Source organism: Melospiza georgiana, chromosome 11, assembly GCF_028018845.1.
Source record: "Melospiza georgiana isolate bMelGeo1 chromosome 11, bMelGeo1.pri, whole genome shotgun sequence".
NCBI classification, from domain to species: Eukaryota; Metazoa; Chordata; class Aves; order Passeriformes; family Passerellidae; genus Melospiza; species Melospiza georgiana.
In genome coordinates this window covers 152,470-168,745 of record NC_080440.1, presented here as the reverse complement: position 1 = coordinate 168,745, position 16,276 = coordinate 152,470, and the positions used below count along the sequence as shown (strand labels likewise).

At 40.4% G+C, this 16,276-nt stretch overlaps 1 protein-coding gene across 1 annotated transcript in view; it reads right to left on the bottom strand.

Moving 5' to 3' along the window:
- Positions 1–16,276, bottom strand: part of FGD5 (FYVE, RhoGEF and PH domain containing 5) — a 76,452-nt gene that overhangs the window by 31,938 nt on the left and 28,238 nt on the right. The window contains exons 4-8 of the mRNA XM_058031906.1: positions 15,021–15,079; positions 14,880–14,910; positions 3,557–3,708; positions 1,634–1,790; positions 1,117–1,204 (exon numbers count right to left, since the gene is read on the bottom strand). Coding sequence (XP_057887889.1) covers positions 1,117–1,204; positions 1,634–1,790; positions 3,557–3,708; positions 14,880–14,910; positions 15,021–15,079 — 487 coding nt within the window. The remainder of the gene's footprint in view (positions 1–1,116; positions 1,205–1,633; positions 1,791–3,556; positions 3,709–14,879; positions 14,911–15,020; positions 15,080–16,276) is intronic.

Below are 16,276 nucleotides of genomic sequence, written 5' to 3'. Positions count from 1 at the left end.
ACAAAATATCATGCTGCATGCTTGCAATTTATCTTGTGGACCACAGAAATGGGAAAACAGAGAATAGAAGGGCTATTTTAAAGTTTTCATATGGTCACTTTGTTCTGCTGCTTTTATAGAAGCCCCTTCTAGTACACTGTGCCCTTCATTGGCTGTATGGACAGGGTTTATGGCTTCCTTTTTACTGTCCCATGGGTAACTAAAACTGATCTTGCATCCTTGTCCACCCACAAATATGCATACTTCCAAAATATTTCTCTATCTGTATGTCTATGGAACCTTGTTCTTTTGTGTTCTGACTAAATTACGTGACAACAGTGAGTTTCATTGTTACATTTCACCATTTCCTTCCCTAGCCAGTTCTAAACTTCGCAATTCTTTTTAGTGGCCACATTCTGCTTCAGAAAGCCTACTCTTCTCACAGGCTCAGACTTGGTAGATTTGGGGTGGCTTGCAGAGAAGGAATATAACCCCCCTTGGAGAGACTCAGGTAGCAGTTATACATATGGCTCTGAATGTAAAGGGAAGGTATAACTGTAAATGTAAAATCTGTAAGTTAAAGCTGTACTGTTAATTCAAATTTGTGTCTCTTCCTCCTATAAGGCAGCAAAATTGGACTGTTTTTTTGACTATCATTAGCTTTCGGTACACTGTGCATAGGACTTATGATGTAGTACTGGGTACAAATGTTTTGTTGATAAGATGGTGCTTGCCACTTTCATAGAGGATTAAGTGCAGAGTATCCTTGCCAAAGTCACCTGTCTTCTAGTGTCTCTGATAACTACCCTCAACATAATAAGAAATTAAACCTCTTTGTTAGTAGTGAGGCTGAACTCTGCCTCTCCTTATTCACAGAAGGAAAAAGCCAAGAAGTAATGGCTAAAAGCATCTGACTATGCTTTTTTTGTGACTTTTCAACATGGCTGTCCTGCAGAAGTGCCTGCATCTCCCCAGGCTGCCTGACACTTCCTGAACTAAGCACATTGAAGTTCCCAGGAAATCCCATACTGCTTTGGCCCTATTTTAGCTGTTATGGCATCAATATGTAGCACAGTGGAGGCACAGAACGTCAGGGTAGTGTTTCTACTGGGTTCTTTTCAGAGTGATTTTACTGACCTGTGAGCATCACACGATACTGGAAGACACGGTGTACCACTTTCAGAAGCTGGTGTTTCACACTGTAAGGGCTGTCACTGGAGCTTTGCTGTCCTCAGTGGAAGGGAAGAAACACTGACATCAGGCGGAATGCGAGCTCAGCAGCACATTGTCATCTTAGTTCTAATCCTAGTTATTAACTCTAACACATCCTCAAAGAGCTTGATAAGTTAATAAAGTGACTGAGAAACCACTACAATATGTTTCAGCAAAATATGTACTCATGTATCTGTAGATTCACCAACACAAATTCTGTATGCACACACAGGAGTGTGTGGGCAACAGAGACAGAAACAAACACATCACACACAAGTGAACTTCTCATTTCAGTTTTAGCATCAGGTCTGTGAAAAAAGACTATTCTTCCATTCTACCCTATGTGTGAACACTGGTGGAGTTACTGAAAAAATAAATCCTCGAGTAATCCCCATGGCAAAGCCATGCATTTAGTGCATGTAAAAAAACACGTGAGCCTCACCTCAAACTCCTGAATCATGGTAGCCAGTTGGGAATATTTAAGGCACATTTGATCTAGCAAAGCCAAATTCCTGTCAAACTGCATAATGTATGCTGAGTGGTGATGCAGCCTTGATTTTCTGGAGAGAAAAACATCAGCAACTTTCTGGTGTTCATCCCTAAGTTCACAGAAAGAAAAGAAGCAGCAAATAAATAAATAAAAGTAAAGAAGTAGAGCCATACCTCTTGCTTATTGTATTAGATGCACAGTGGCTCTATACACTGTGCACTTAAAGCCTAGGCTGAACAGCAGGAAAGGAGGAGTCCTTCAGGACAGATTGACAACACCACAGGCTGCTGTAGCATGGGCACCATGGGGCTGGTCCTTTGGCTGTGCCTCTGCCATAGCATCACTGTGAGGCTCATTTCAGGACACGGCTCCCTCTCCTGTAAATAGACCTTCCAATTGCTGCAGTGCTTTGAGTACTATTTGTGGGGGAGAATATAGCATTTGTTGTAATATTAGATCTTCAGCTCTCCTTCACTGTCTGTTTCTCAGCACTGCCTCACTGTCATCTGTCTCAGTATTCAGGTGCACAGTGTTGAAATATTTCTAAAGCATAGATAAGGAGAGAGCAGAACAAAACCTGAGTTCACAAAAGAGGAAGGAATCATACTTAAAAGAGGAACTTGAGTTCCAGAGCAACAGAGTGTCTTGAGCAGTGCAGGCACAGGGAAGGGCTTACTGGAAGCTTCAGGTGTGGTAATCACCTGGGAACCTATTTGAGTGCAGGCGTATAACGTATATATATCTGTTGTGCTGGCAGCATTTGCAATACAGTTTTCTTTTATCCCCAGTGCCACAGAGTAGTTCTGGACAGAACACTCAGGGTATTTATGGTTGCATTCTTTTTGTCTTAGGGAACTGGCTGCAGAGTAGGGTTGTGGCTTTTTTAGTACCCAAGACATCTGAGATCCCAGAAACACTGTGTCTGTTTGTGTTCTAAGTGTATAAATCACAAATCATCAGTGATACTTTTTAAGTCTTTCTCTCAACAGTCCCTCGGTGGGCACAAACCAAAATACAGTTCCCTTTAGCCTCTCCTTTCCTTCTTGTGTGCTTTGATTGGGAAGAGTAGGGCTGCAAGGAGACTTGCGCCCTACATTTAGGATTGTTACTGAAGAATTCTACTAGTTTTTAACTGATTTCCTTAATTGCTCAGTAGCTGTACAGAAATAGGATCATCCATTCTCAGTGACCAATGCCTCCTGGAGTTTGGCAAGTTGGAGGTGTGGGGTTTCATTCAATAGAAGCTGGCAGACTGGCTTAAGTCAGGGGCCTCCTCAGCTGAATGAATTTTGCAGCATTGTCTATCCTATTCATGGTCTTATTCTCTCATGGAAAGACTTTTCCCTGTAAGGATGTTTGATGGAGTCCATTAACAGGCTGCCAGAGTCCATTTGGCTTGGAAGCCTAAGGTAGCAGATCCCTGCCTTGGTGCTGGGAGGAAGGGGCTGTCCCTAACTGAGACCTACACAACTGCTATGTAGATTTCTGTAAGCAGATGATCCTTAGGATCAGTTCTGATGTAAGTTGTTCCTGCTTTCCACAGCATGAGCCTGTGACCTTCAGGCCATAGGTGTGAAGACACTTGGTGATGACTGAGAAGTGGCAGGAGATAATGCATATGAAGCTGGCTGTTCTCACACTGACTGACAGGGCCATTTCGAAGTCATTGGCTGTTCACTACACACATATTTCAGTATTTGATTTCTTAGCCTGACTGCTTCTACATTTACTTCCTTTCTGTCTGTACGCAAAATCTGCCAAAGTGGTTCAGATTGTATTCTTTTCATTTCTGCTGGGATGGTGAAGGGATGAATTCACCCACCTACTATGGGGAGGGTATGTTAAGGCCATCAAACTATGCCATTCTGTACTTGCCATTTAAGGACTCGCTCTTCCAGTTCTTCCAGGATGTCTTGGTGTAATTCATAAATTTCAGGGAGTTCACTTAAACCTTGCTTGAGTTTAACTTCCTCTTGTTCATTTTCATCATCATCTCCGAGAACTTTCAAGATACCTTCATAGAAATCCTGTGAACAACAGCATTGAAATGAGGCAAACAGACTTAAAATATCCTTTCTGAAATTATTATTTCTTGACTCTTAAACTATGCTTTCTAAGAATGAAAAGCTATGCTATCAACAGCAATAGTGTTCAGTATGGCAAGGAGATCATAGAATATGTTTTCTTTTATCCATTAGTTCATACACTGTTTCAGCTGAATTCCACAATGCTATCAACCTAAAATGGAATGTTTCACCAGATCAAGCCATGTGACCCTTATGTATGCAATGCTTTGGTATCTTTTTATTTCTTTTCCCCCCTGCTTTCCTGGGTCTGGTTTGCCTCATTTTTACAGTGTTTCTTAACCCAAAACATAATTTTTAAAAATGAAGGATGAGATTCTTACCTCATTGGATCCAACATCTTGACATGAAAAACATTAACAACTCCATGTCTTGTGCTAGAAATTGCACTAGCTATACTTCTGAACTTAAATTTAAAAGTATGGAACAAATAATTTTCCCTATGAAACCTGAGTCCTTTCTTCCTCATCTAAGAAATGGTTTTCATCATGAAGTGGTTTATAAATTATGTAGGCATAGGGGCAATTTCCTCTATATTAAAATATAGCCCACTTTAGTACATAATAGGGCACCTATTTCAGAGCGCATAGCAAAATACTTTCCCAGGTTTGAGTTGCCAAGAAAAGAATTTTTGTTCCCTGGACTTTTAGGGACAATCTTATGAACTTCCCTGGGCCATACTGGGATTTATCATGGCATTTCTCATGACACTGGCTTCTGTCTAGTTAATTTTTTAAAAAGTAGATAGAGTTATTAAGGAGGAGTCTAAAAAGAACAGACTTGCGCAAATCTTGCGGATGTCCAGGTATGAGCAACACATCAGAGTATGCTTCACTGTGAATCTGTATTTTACGTTGGATTGTCCACTTTGGACTGATTAAATCAAGGTTGCTGTACTGATTTCGGCATGGTGAGATGTGGTTGGTATGACTGTGATCCTGCTGAAAGGTTCTGCTCTTACACAATAGGAAAGAGTCTAGTCAAAGACCTTCAAAACTCCTCTCATGGATAGGAACTGATTCCAGGCAATACCAGGTTTTAGTTTCCTCAGATTAATTCCTGGTTTTTCTGTTGTTACTGTCAACTGCAACGTCCACACTGGCTCTCTGTGAACTGGCATGACTGGATTATCTAATTGATAATAGCCAAGAGTCACACATAGAAAATGTTGGGGTTTTTTAGCAACTGTAACAGCTGAAACATTTGTTTTCTGAAAAGCCACTAGAACTAGGTAAAAAAAAGATCATGATGACAGTTTTCTTTTTGATTAACTATATCCTGGATAAAAAAATATCATAAAGATTTCTGAAAAAGTATTACTATGTTTCCTAATTATCTGGGTCTAATTTCTGCAACATGTCCTGCCCCAGTACCATAAATAATCCCAATGTTGTGCTATTAAATTTCCAATTTTTTCGGATGTGAGTTAGCCTATCTAAGTTCTTGTTTCAGCCAGTGTACAATTCAAAAGCTTTTCAAGCAACTAAACCAATCAATCTCTCTTCTGGATGCTTTTACTAACTCAAAGGAATCTGCAACTTTTCAAAATCCTCAGTCATCATAATTAATCCAGATCAGGGAAAGGGAAAGAATCTAAAGGGTTCTCTCGGCTTATTGTGCCTAGACAACTGAATAGCTTGTAGTTCACTAGTGATGTGCTTAAGTAATCTATTACATTACAAAGATGTCATCTTTTCCAAATTAACATCAAACAGCTCTGTATCTGTCCACTTTCCACCACAACAAGCAACAGGATTAACACTCCTTTCCCACAGCATCTCACTAGATTTAATTAGTTTTTAATTGTCTGTCCCCTTGATTATAATGAATTCTCAGACAAATAATTAAATTCCAGTTGCCTGGATAGCCAGCCTTCTAATGATTAACAAAAACCCTGCAGCATAACAGTAATCACTATAAACATCCATTATAAATAATTATGTCACTGTTGAAAATGCTGAGTGTCTGTGAGGCCATTAATCAAAGGCAAAGTGCTTTTCCAATCTCACTAACTGTAATCAGTCATGGCACCTGAAGGCCTCCAAGTCTCTCACAAAAGCCCAATGTCTAAGTACAGGAGGTAGTAAACACTGAGTCTATATAATTCCCTGATGGATCAAAACTTTCTTAAAACAGCTTCATGAACAGAAATTGTTTGGTTCAGGGCTCTGGTGTGATAGCTACAAAGCTCAATCTATCCAGGGTTGGATGAGCCTACAGATCTCACACAGTCTTATGCCTGTACTTGCATGGGCATGGAAAGCATAACCCAAGCTGCCTAGGTGGCACAGAAGGTTAGCAAGCCAGCTATGAAAATACATTTCTGAAACATAAATATTTTTATTACATTTTGGGGATCCATAAGTAAGCCCTTTATAGCCATCAAATGGCCATATCCTTAACATTCCTGATATAAACCCTACAAATAATGAAGTGAAACAAAGAGGATCAAACCCCACAGCCACAAAGGTTGTTGGCTTGGTTTTTTTTCCTTTTGTTTGTGAACATCGCTAATACACACAAGTTATGTCTTTTCCCTCCAGAAATGCCTCTGAAGAATTCTGTTCTCTGCTGTAAATGGGGACTGTAGTCTGGAGTTTGTTATGAGAGTATGAGACCAGGAGGAATGCAGGGTTTCAACAGTATCTTATGGTTTATGTGGAGCCCTGCCTAACTGACATATGATTGGCTCTTGGAAAAGAATCTGACACCCTCTTTGAGGTGATGAGCCTCCCCGCAGGACGCTGGGGTATGAGACGCTTTACTGATGCTGGGAGTGCTGGCTGACACTAACAGGAAACAGTTACGGTGTGTGAAGTTTTGGGAAAAAAAAAAAAAAGTATGTGGATCTAGGCTACAGAAAAGTAGCCCAATTTACCTAGGATCAGCAACCTTGATACTTTTGTAGCAGGTAGTTATTTCTAGATACTCTTACAAAGAAGTCAGCAATGCCAGCAACCAGAGGTTTTTGGTAGAACATTTATCAAGAAAGTTCTGTACAGGATTCAACATCTATATGAAATGTGATATTCTAATAAAAGGGCAAGAGGTGTAGTTAATTGGACAAGAGTTAATTCTGGGTTTAGCTTCCAGGATTCTGTGAACAGATGCAGAAACAGTGAGTTTGTGTATCATTTCTCTCCAACAATAGGAGTGAATGTGTGAGTCCACCTGCAAATTTCAACTGTGCAATCCTGTATATATGTTAGCCTTTATTAGAAAAATGAGTGAAATTAGAACATTTAACCTTGCAGGACCCTAGTGAAAGGAAGGAAAATCTCTTGTCAGACTTATGACTTATCAGGCAAGTAGGTTACCCTGGAGAAAAAAATTGCCTCTCTGTACATGTATACATACATACATATATGCTATGCTGGGTGACTCCTTTTCTTCAACTTCTACTTCAAAAAAACTTGGAGTGCAGTAATTCATTCTGGATTCAGAATGTCTGTTTCTTTTTTCTGTATATAGCAGAACAGGCCAAATTAGATCAGTTCATCCACTAGAGATGGATGAATCCCTGGGAACTGAGGACTACTACAATCAGTCTAATAGAGGTAGTCAGAAAATGATAGGACTGAAGTTATTTTCTACCTTTACTGTTAAAAGCTAATGGTTCTGCCATCTGCAGTGTGTTGAAAGCAACTATGAATATTAGAAAGCTGAGTACACTAAAGAAGGGAAAGTTGGGATTTTGACTTACAGGTGTAGCTAAACAGACAGCACTATTTGAAAGAAGACCTTTTAGAATTGTCCAAGAAATGCTGATCAGTTGCTAGATTTACTTGGGTTTCTTATTTTTCATCTTCTAAAGCACTAGCATAGACAATTCTAATCTAGTCATAATGAAAATCCTAGTCCTTGCATATTGACCACAATTGCAGGAGAACAGAATGGAGAAGGGAGTACATCATCATTAATATTGTCTTTGCCAATAGTAATTTCTAGTCCTATGGTCTGACCAGAAGTTCCTCTGCAGGTGGGGACTGAGGTTCCTTCTCACTGGCTCACAGCATTGTGTTTCTAGCATCAGGCCTGAATTTGAGCTAGAAAATGTGATGTTCCAGTAGATAATTATGATTATAGAGCAAAGCCACTCTTTAATAGGCCAAGAGAAATATCTGAAACAAATAGCATTTCTGTGAACAAAAAGTGCACATTGTACTAGAAGGAACAGATTGCTAGATTGTGGTTGAATTAGAAAAACTCTGAATGCCTGCAGTCTAAGGATTATGGGTGACCTTGATTCCAGGTCTTGAAAACAAAGTTAATTTGCTCTTTATTACATCGTCTCATTGGGAGGAACAAAGGTCGTACAAAGCAGAACAGACCTGAACTGCTTCCCGAATTTTGAATTAGCTTCACATTGTTGTTAACAAGGTAAAGAAATCTTAACTCAAAAGGATGCAATGCAATGCTCTGAAGACGTTAATCATCTGCTGTTCTTGCCAGAGAAAAACGATGTAAATCTACATGAAGCAGAGGTCTGACCCCTACAGCTGTAATGGCTGAATCAGCTTTTCTGCATATATCTCTAGACTGTATTAAAGAAAAGGGAATGGTCTGATGGGTGAATAAATTCCCCTGGGATATTTCTACAATTTTTAAAATAGATGTGTTAGTTTCCATTAGGGAATAACACTGGGAAAAAAAAAAAAAAGAGAGCAAGTGTACAGAGCAGATGCATTAGTGGAAAACTGCAGCTATTTTTCTGCCTTTGCCTTCATATGGGGATACCAGCACTTCAGCTACAGAAATCATGTCTACACACAGCGTGTTTTTACCTTCTTCACACCACAACACCCACCTGGCATCCAGACTTTTATGCTTTTCAGCAAAATACACACATACATCAACATACGTGCATACAAAATAATTTTATATGTATATCTAGAATTGCAATTGCTTCCGTAGTCAAGCTGGTGTTTTAATGGACCGATACTAATGGGAAGTCATCATATTTGACACTTTGTAATGCAGCTAGGGAGGACAACAGAAAATCTTGTTGCAGCCCAAATTATGTAAATAAAGCCTACACTAATTGCATAAAATGGGGCAGGATTTTACAATCACTCTCACTTCTAGAATGAAGGTGGATTTAATAGATTCTGCATATTGCAGAATCCAAAGCTCCTTTGGACATCTATGCATTATACCTGAGGGGAGGGTGAAGAGTTCAAAGGGGGAAAAGACAGCCTCCATAATAAAGCCAAGTACAGACATGAGGTGCTGTACAGTACCCTATGAACCGAGTCTGACTCATGGAGATTCTTGGAGGTATCTGCATCACAGTTAGCAGCCCCTCTCCGAATGATGAAAATGGCACTCCTGAATTAAAGAGTGGCACATCATCTATAGCAGACTGAATGACCCCTGATCTGTATGGAGCAGCGATCTCACATTTCTCACTACTAGACTCAGCAGAAACAATGCCAGATGAACAGCAGAAAATGCTATCTCAGCAGCCACAATTAGTCTCTTATCCTGCCATACAGGGTACAATCTAGGTCAGGAACCCTGACCTCAGCACACATTCACATGCAGCCAAATAGACATATTCATCCAAAACATAGCAAATGAATTTCAGAACCAGCAGACTGTACAGTATACACTGAGGATACTGTATCAGTGCAGCTTTTTACCAGGGAATTGTCCTGATCCAGATGTGCTGGTGTGGCTTCCTTCTCCTTTTAAGAGATACACAGGTTATCTGAAAGCTATTTTGGCTCAGCATTTCCACTGTGGAAGCTCCCCGGCCAATACATAGTTATTTTCCCACTGCTGATGAACACAAAAATGAATAAATATATGAGAACAAAAATCAGCCTAGTGTGAGGACAGGCTATTCTTTTGTAACAGTGTGTCCTTAGGCTGTTACAACAGCTTCAGAGGGCCTAACAGCAAGCTAGCTCTTTGCTTAGGCAGCACATTACATTCACTAAAACATTTTATTAGGAAAGTAATGACTTGATTGGTTAAGCAGAAGTTTGAACATCATCCAAGAAATTCACAGTCGTAAAAAAGGCTCAGCAAATCATTCACTGGAAGTGTAAATAATTAGAAAGATGGAAGGGGATAATGAGATAGATGGAATTCTGTTTTTTCTAACACCTAGCAGTGGTTCCTAAATTAGGCAGTTAATTTTAGGTTTTGAGAATGTGCCACATATAAGAATTCTGAAAATAGAGTTTAATCAATGAGGTTTAACTCTTAAGTTAGAGGCTTGAGCACTACGATTATTTTGTTCTTTTTTACGTCCTAAGATCTATTTTGCAGTCATGAACACTGAGATGTCCAGTGCAGGGTTGAATTCCAAACTGCTCTGAAGGCTGGAGAACCCGCACATATCGATCTTTATCATATTCATAGTTATATCTCCAAATGCTTAGGAAGCATAAATCTGGCTGTCTTTGTTTCTAACAATTGTGGTCAATTGTTTGAGGAAAATACAAACCAGGAAACAGGATCAAATTTCTTTTTCAAAGGAGATGTTGGGGCTGATGTCTTTTCAGTGCAGAGCTGTCCTTAATTCAGTAAATATCTTGGAGGGAAGTAATAACTTCAAAGGGGTTTCTGCACACACAGAGATTTTATGTACAAAAGCCAAAGGCAAAATAAACATGAATATGGTCCACTATTAAAAATGAAAGGCAAAATAAATGTGATCATGGTACACTATCAAGGAAATGCTTGGTCCCATACAGACTGGGATCCTGAAGCAATCTAAGTCACCCTAAGTTTCATTTGTGTACATCTTGTAAAGCCATTTGAAACAGACCAGCTGAGGGGAAGCAAATAAACCATCTTGGTGATGTGTGAAATTTTAGACTGAGAAAGCCATCTGCAGCATTTTGTTCAGGAGCAAGTACTAAGAAAAAGATGTCAAGTGCAGCCTGCAGTGCTGGGGAAGCATAATAGGAGACAGAATGATAAAGCTTGAAGATTAAGTGATCCTGAAGGAGATTCAAAGACTAATCGACTTTGGAAAAACCGTGAGTACCAAGAGGTCATCAACTTGGACTAGAAGGCCCTGCCAGTGCCACCTGCTCAGACCAGAATGGGTCCTGAACTTACTGCTCCAGAGAACTGTATTACCTTTGAGTAGGGCAAGTAACAGCTAACCTTTTAAATTATTATCACTACTTCCACACCAACGGATACCAAGTTTGTGAGCTAACACAATGTTTCCAGTCTTTCAGTTCAATAGCAGAGTGGGTGTATGGAAATGTCATCATTTTGGCAATCAATCAGTTTATTAAAGTCTCCACTGAAAGGCCAAACAGAATCTGTTATGCTGAATGAACAGCAGCACTAGCCAAGCCTGGAAATGAGATGGGAAATTGCTCTTGCTGCAGGCTTAAGAAAAGCCTTTTTTTTCCTTTCTGAAAGTAGCTAGGGTGTGGTTTAGTTCTTTGCCTTTCTTACCAAGATGTGGATTTACATGAGAAGATGAAACTTGAGACATGATGCTAAGTTTCTAGAAACTGTTTTCTTGAGAAAGTCGATGATGGGAAACAGAAATGCATGCCTGGGTTGAGGAATGTTGTCAAGGAAGGTCCTAACTGGCCATGAATGTTGTGTTGTACCTTGAGATCAGTTTGGTGACTGTGGGCACTCTTGGTTGCTTCTGAAATCTGCCAGTGGAACTTGTGTCAATAGCAAGTGCACAGGAAAGCATGATTTTTTGCTGATGTGATTATTCTTAAAACTATTCAAATACGGAAAAAGGAACAATAATTAGAATTATTGTAACTCTTAGTGTTACGGCAGTATTGAAAATATTGCTTGGTTAGGTAATAACCAATATTACCCCTACATTCTAAGGGATTTGCATGCTGTAATATTGGTAATAGTTTCTCTAAATATTCTGAACAATACACTGGGCAGCAGGTGAATACAAAGATTCAACATTAGTTGGGACAGAAAAAGTGACAGTGTTTTCTAGATTGAACATGTTTGCAAACATTTGGAGAAACCTGCAGATTATTTCTGAATGCCACTGCAGTAGGTAGGTATCATAGAGATGTCAGCTTATACCAGTAGAGACCAGGGTGACGGACAATCAATGAAACTCAGAAACATACCCTCTGAGCCTTTTCCCATGAAGATTTTTGACTTTTTCTAAACCAAAGACTGCCTGAACTAGCAGACAAGTGTGAAAACAGGCTGCCCGTTTCTCTCTTCTCTCTCATTCTCTGACACAGGTTCCATTCATACATCCTCACTAGTTAGAAAGCCAACTCATAAAAACAATTACATCTTATCTGAGAAACTCGTTTATTGGCTCTGCTGAAAAAATGCCTCCTGTAATCCCAAAAGGAGTGTATGGGTCAAGACACATATGAACTTTTCCTTTATATAAGGAAATAATTAATCAAAATTGTGATTTTGCCCTTCTTAAACTTCATACGGTTGGTGACTGCTCATCTGTCTGATGGGTCCTTCCAGTTCTCAAATTGAGGAGGTCTTATTAAACTTTCTAACCCAGGGAATTGGGACAGGGAATGTCACAGTGCATGGTTATAGTAATTCTGACATTTAACAACCAATAAGTGGATTAACTTTGCCCACCAGTGCATTCATTCAAGGGTTTGCTTTGGTCCATTTCTCACTTTCATTTGACATATTAACTTCTGTCCTTTTTTTCTCTTTCTCTTCTCCTTAATTTCTTTCATAACTAGGAAAAAATGAGAATATGCTAAATATTCGTAAGATCCCTTTAATCCAGTGAATTGGGCAGGCAGGGAAACAAATTTCACTACACAGGGATTTACCAGAGGAAGCAGAAAAGGGAAGGGATGGGGAATAGTCCTGAAGTATTTTTTTCCTGCCTCATAGCATAGGCAAGGCAGCCTGACAGTAACATGGTGCTATAGCAGCCATGAGGGTGTGCAGCCATTTACACTGTGTGTAAAGGCACTGAAAGGCATTTCAAGTTCGGATATATTTATTGAAAAGTTTTCTGGCATTAGTAAGTCACTTTTATCTCCTAGAGGTGTATGGAAAATGCCAGGATGTAATGCAAATGAGAGGCTTCTCCTAGACACCTCCACTAAATACTCTTACTCTACTGTCTATGTGCTTTCCACAGTGCTGCTCTCCAGCCTCTTGTTCCCTAGTCTATATATACAGCCAAGGTTGCCCTGTCCCAGGCACAAAATCTGGCACTTGTCCTTGTCAAACTTCATGTGGTTGATGATGACCCACCTATCTAACTTGTCAAGGCCTGTCTACAAGGCCTTTCTGCCCTTGAGGGAATCGACAGCTCCTCCCAATTCAGTGATATTGTCACATTTAGTATCCTTTGAGTTCCAACCTCATTACTTTTGTCCCCATCAGAGTTTCTGTTCCACTGCTAGTGCTTGAGACGTCCTCCAAGGACAACGTGGAGTTACTTTTTCCCTTCTCAGGAAATTTCTTTCCAAGCAGCAGAGGAAATAGCAGCAGCATGCTTTGTGTAGCAGCTATTATTCCTTACTACCTTTCAACTAACAGCCAAGAAAGATACTGACCGCAAGGCCATCTAAGCTCTGTACCAGTCTTTAGGGAAGCAGAGGAAGATCTGTTAAAGGGACACAGAGTATTCCAGGACAAAGTTACCAGTCAGTTTATGCCATGCAAGAATTCTCTATCAGGGACTAAAATTGATTATTTCTGGGTGTTCTCTCACATGTTTCTGACACCAGAATCTGTATTTTCACCATGGTGATTAGCTGTGTGTCTTGGCTAACCCAAAATGTTTTGGTATTCTGTACCTGAGACCAAAGTTGTTACTGTCTTATTAAGACTCCATGGCCAACCAGAAGCAGAACCAGAAGGTGCCTGTCTTTTTCATGTTCACATTGCCCAAGCAGAGCTCTTTTGCCTCTTGGCTCTGCTCTTTTCCCTTTTGTTCTTGCAGGGCAAGATAGCTGAGGCAGTGCAGGTAGAGGCTTTGGCTTGTTTTTGTTTCCCTCTGGCCTTAGAAGAGAGTTGCTTCAGGGTAGCAACCTGAGAGGCTGCATTTCAAAATGAAAAGCTTTCCGAGTGAATTTTGCAACATCTGCCCGCAGCGCAAGGCTGGCACTGGTTGGGGTTGAGCCACTGCTCTTTCTGTGCTTGAGAGTCCGTTTTCTCCCTAGCCCTCATCAGAACAGGGACCCGAGAGAGCAGCACAGCATCAGCACCAGTGGCTTGGAGGACGCAGTGCTGATGCTGGTTGGCTGCCGCCAGCCTAGGGACATGCAGAGAGGCTGGCACTGCAGATTCACCGAATTCTTCAGTTCCCAAACTCCAGATGCCCGAGGGTGCTGGCCACCTTTGTCAATGGAGCTGTTGCTGCTGGAGAGATGAGGCGGGGAGGGCTGCTGCCACCTTTGTCTCCCCACATGCAGTTGCGGAAGGCGCCGTCTTAGGGGTTTGTCTGACATTTTCCTTTTGTCTCCGACACGCTCTGGGCTGCAGGGGGCGTCGTCTTGGGAGAGGGGTTACTCTGGCCTTTGGAGTTAATGTTTGTTTCCGGTAGTCCGTGAGAGCTCAACAACTTCGTAACTAGTGAGGATTACTGTTATTTTTTGCCTGTTGCTGTTTCTTTTTTATAGAATGCTATTTTTTCACTTATATCTATTCCTGTTCCTTTCTCCTTATTGGTGGAAAGGAATTTGTTAAATCAATGGAGAGGTAACTAATTTTAGAGTATCTGCCTCTTAAATTGTCTTAAACCAAAACACTGTGACACAGTGTGGATACCCAGAGCACACTGGCTATTACCAATACTGCATTATTAGAAAACAAGAAGCTTAAATGCAAGCAGAGTGAGTCCATTGAAACCAAATCCCCATGCTTCATAGCTCTAATCCCATCTGTCTCACTGTGAAGGGAGAGTGTCCACCCGTTTATCACTATCTCCTTCTCTGCACTAGGGTTGTTATGCACCTTACACCAGTCTCAGCCTCAAGAAACCCCAACTGTTGGCCAAGGCTTTTCCCTCTAGATGACAAATAATAGATTAGAATGGTTCACAGTAAGCCATTCCTCCTCAAATTCACTTAAATCCCTTCAGTGCTTTTATGTCTTTTAAATTGCAGCTAAATAAAAGGGTATCTAGGTTTCAGCGATTAAAATTATTTACTTACCATACGTAACAACTGGAGCATTTCCACGTATCTGGGGAGAGAGACAAACTTTTATTAACTGCCATCAAATGAATATGGAAGGGTGGTCTACATAGCTTTAATTTTAGAAGCGCAACAGGTAGATTATAAAAACAAACTCACACTTTTTCTGAAGACATTAGTTCCTGGGCAATGAGGTAAGCTCTGGACTGGCCTTCTTTCTGTCAACAGAAGAAGTCAGAAGCAATTAAGAGATTTCTCATTCTACAAAGTAAAGCAGTGTTAGAGAGCACTTTAAACTGACATATTTCTATAGTAAAAATAGTGAACAGACTTTATTCTTTGTTGTTCAGTGTCTGGTATCCTGGACTTTTGAAGACAGGCCATTTTCCTCAATTCAATACTAGTAATACAGTACAAAGTAATAGCTGCTAATACAGATGGCAAGTTTGAAAATGTCTTGTTATTGAAGGAGGAGTGAAATTTTCTGTGGATTTTTACAGGTCCAAAATTTGTCAAAGAAGCAGAAAGTGCTTAACTTTGAACAGGCTAGCTTCACAGCTGTTGAGGATATACCATCTGGAAAAGGGAGTTCTTTATCAAAATGGTCATATTCCAAACTGTTCTGACTGCTGTCAGTGAGACCTGTGGAAGCAAACAGGATAAAGGGCTTTATTGCATACTAAAAAAAAGTGTCTAAACTAAATGGCAATAAATATCTCCAGAATTAGTTCAGTACTTCACCAGAAAACATTGTTTGAAATCTCAGAGGCATCTATTTAACTGGTTGGCATCTTGGAAGAAACAGATAACTGTGAAAGAAGCAAACTGTATGGCTCTGAGGTGCAAGTGGCTAATAGTATTTTGCTCCTAATTCACGATTCATCCTTATGGTAAGACATGGCTAAAGCATAGAAATATGTACTGAAAGGAATGTACTGGAAAAAGTTTGACTTTTTCAGCAGTGATGAAGTAAGGAGCAAAAACAGTGGTCTAGTAGTTGCAAAGAAATGCAGCCCTCAGTGACTAAAAGTGGACTCACAGGAAATGAGTGCAGTATCAAGTCTCAGTGACATTGCTTGCCAGACCAAGTATGCTGGTAAGAGACTCAGCGAAGCAGAAAGTCAAGGGTCCCTACATGGCTGCCATGGCCTCCATCGGCTAAGCAAAGGCTTGGAGCAAGGCCCAGAGGGCAGCTACTGAAGAGGGAGCTGGGAGACAGCTATACCACAGGACTAGGCACATGACTGGCTGTAGGGAGTAAAGATTTTAAAATGCTGGTAGCTTTGCAGTCTTATAATAATCACTTGGACTTTGTTTCAGAGAGTGAATAGTTGAGGGACCTGCACCCACAGATTTGCAGAAATCTGTCTACAAACACTGTTTTGTATCTCAGAGTTAATTTCCTGGTTAAACAA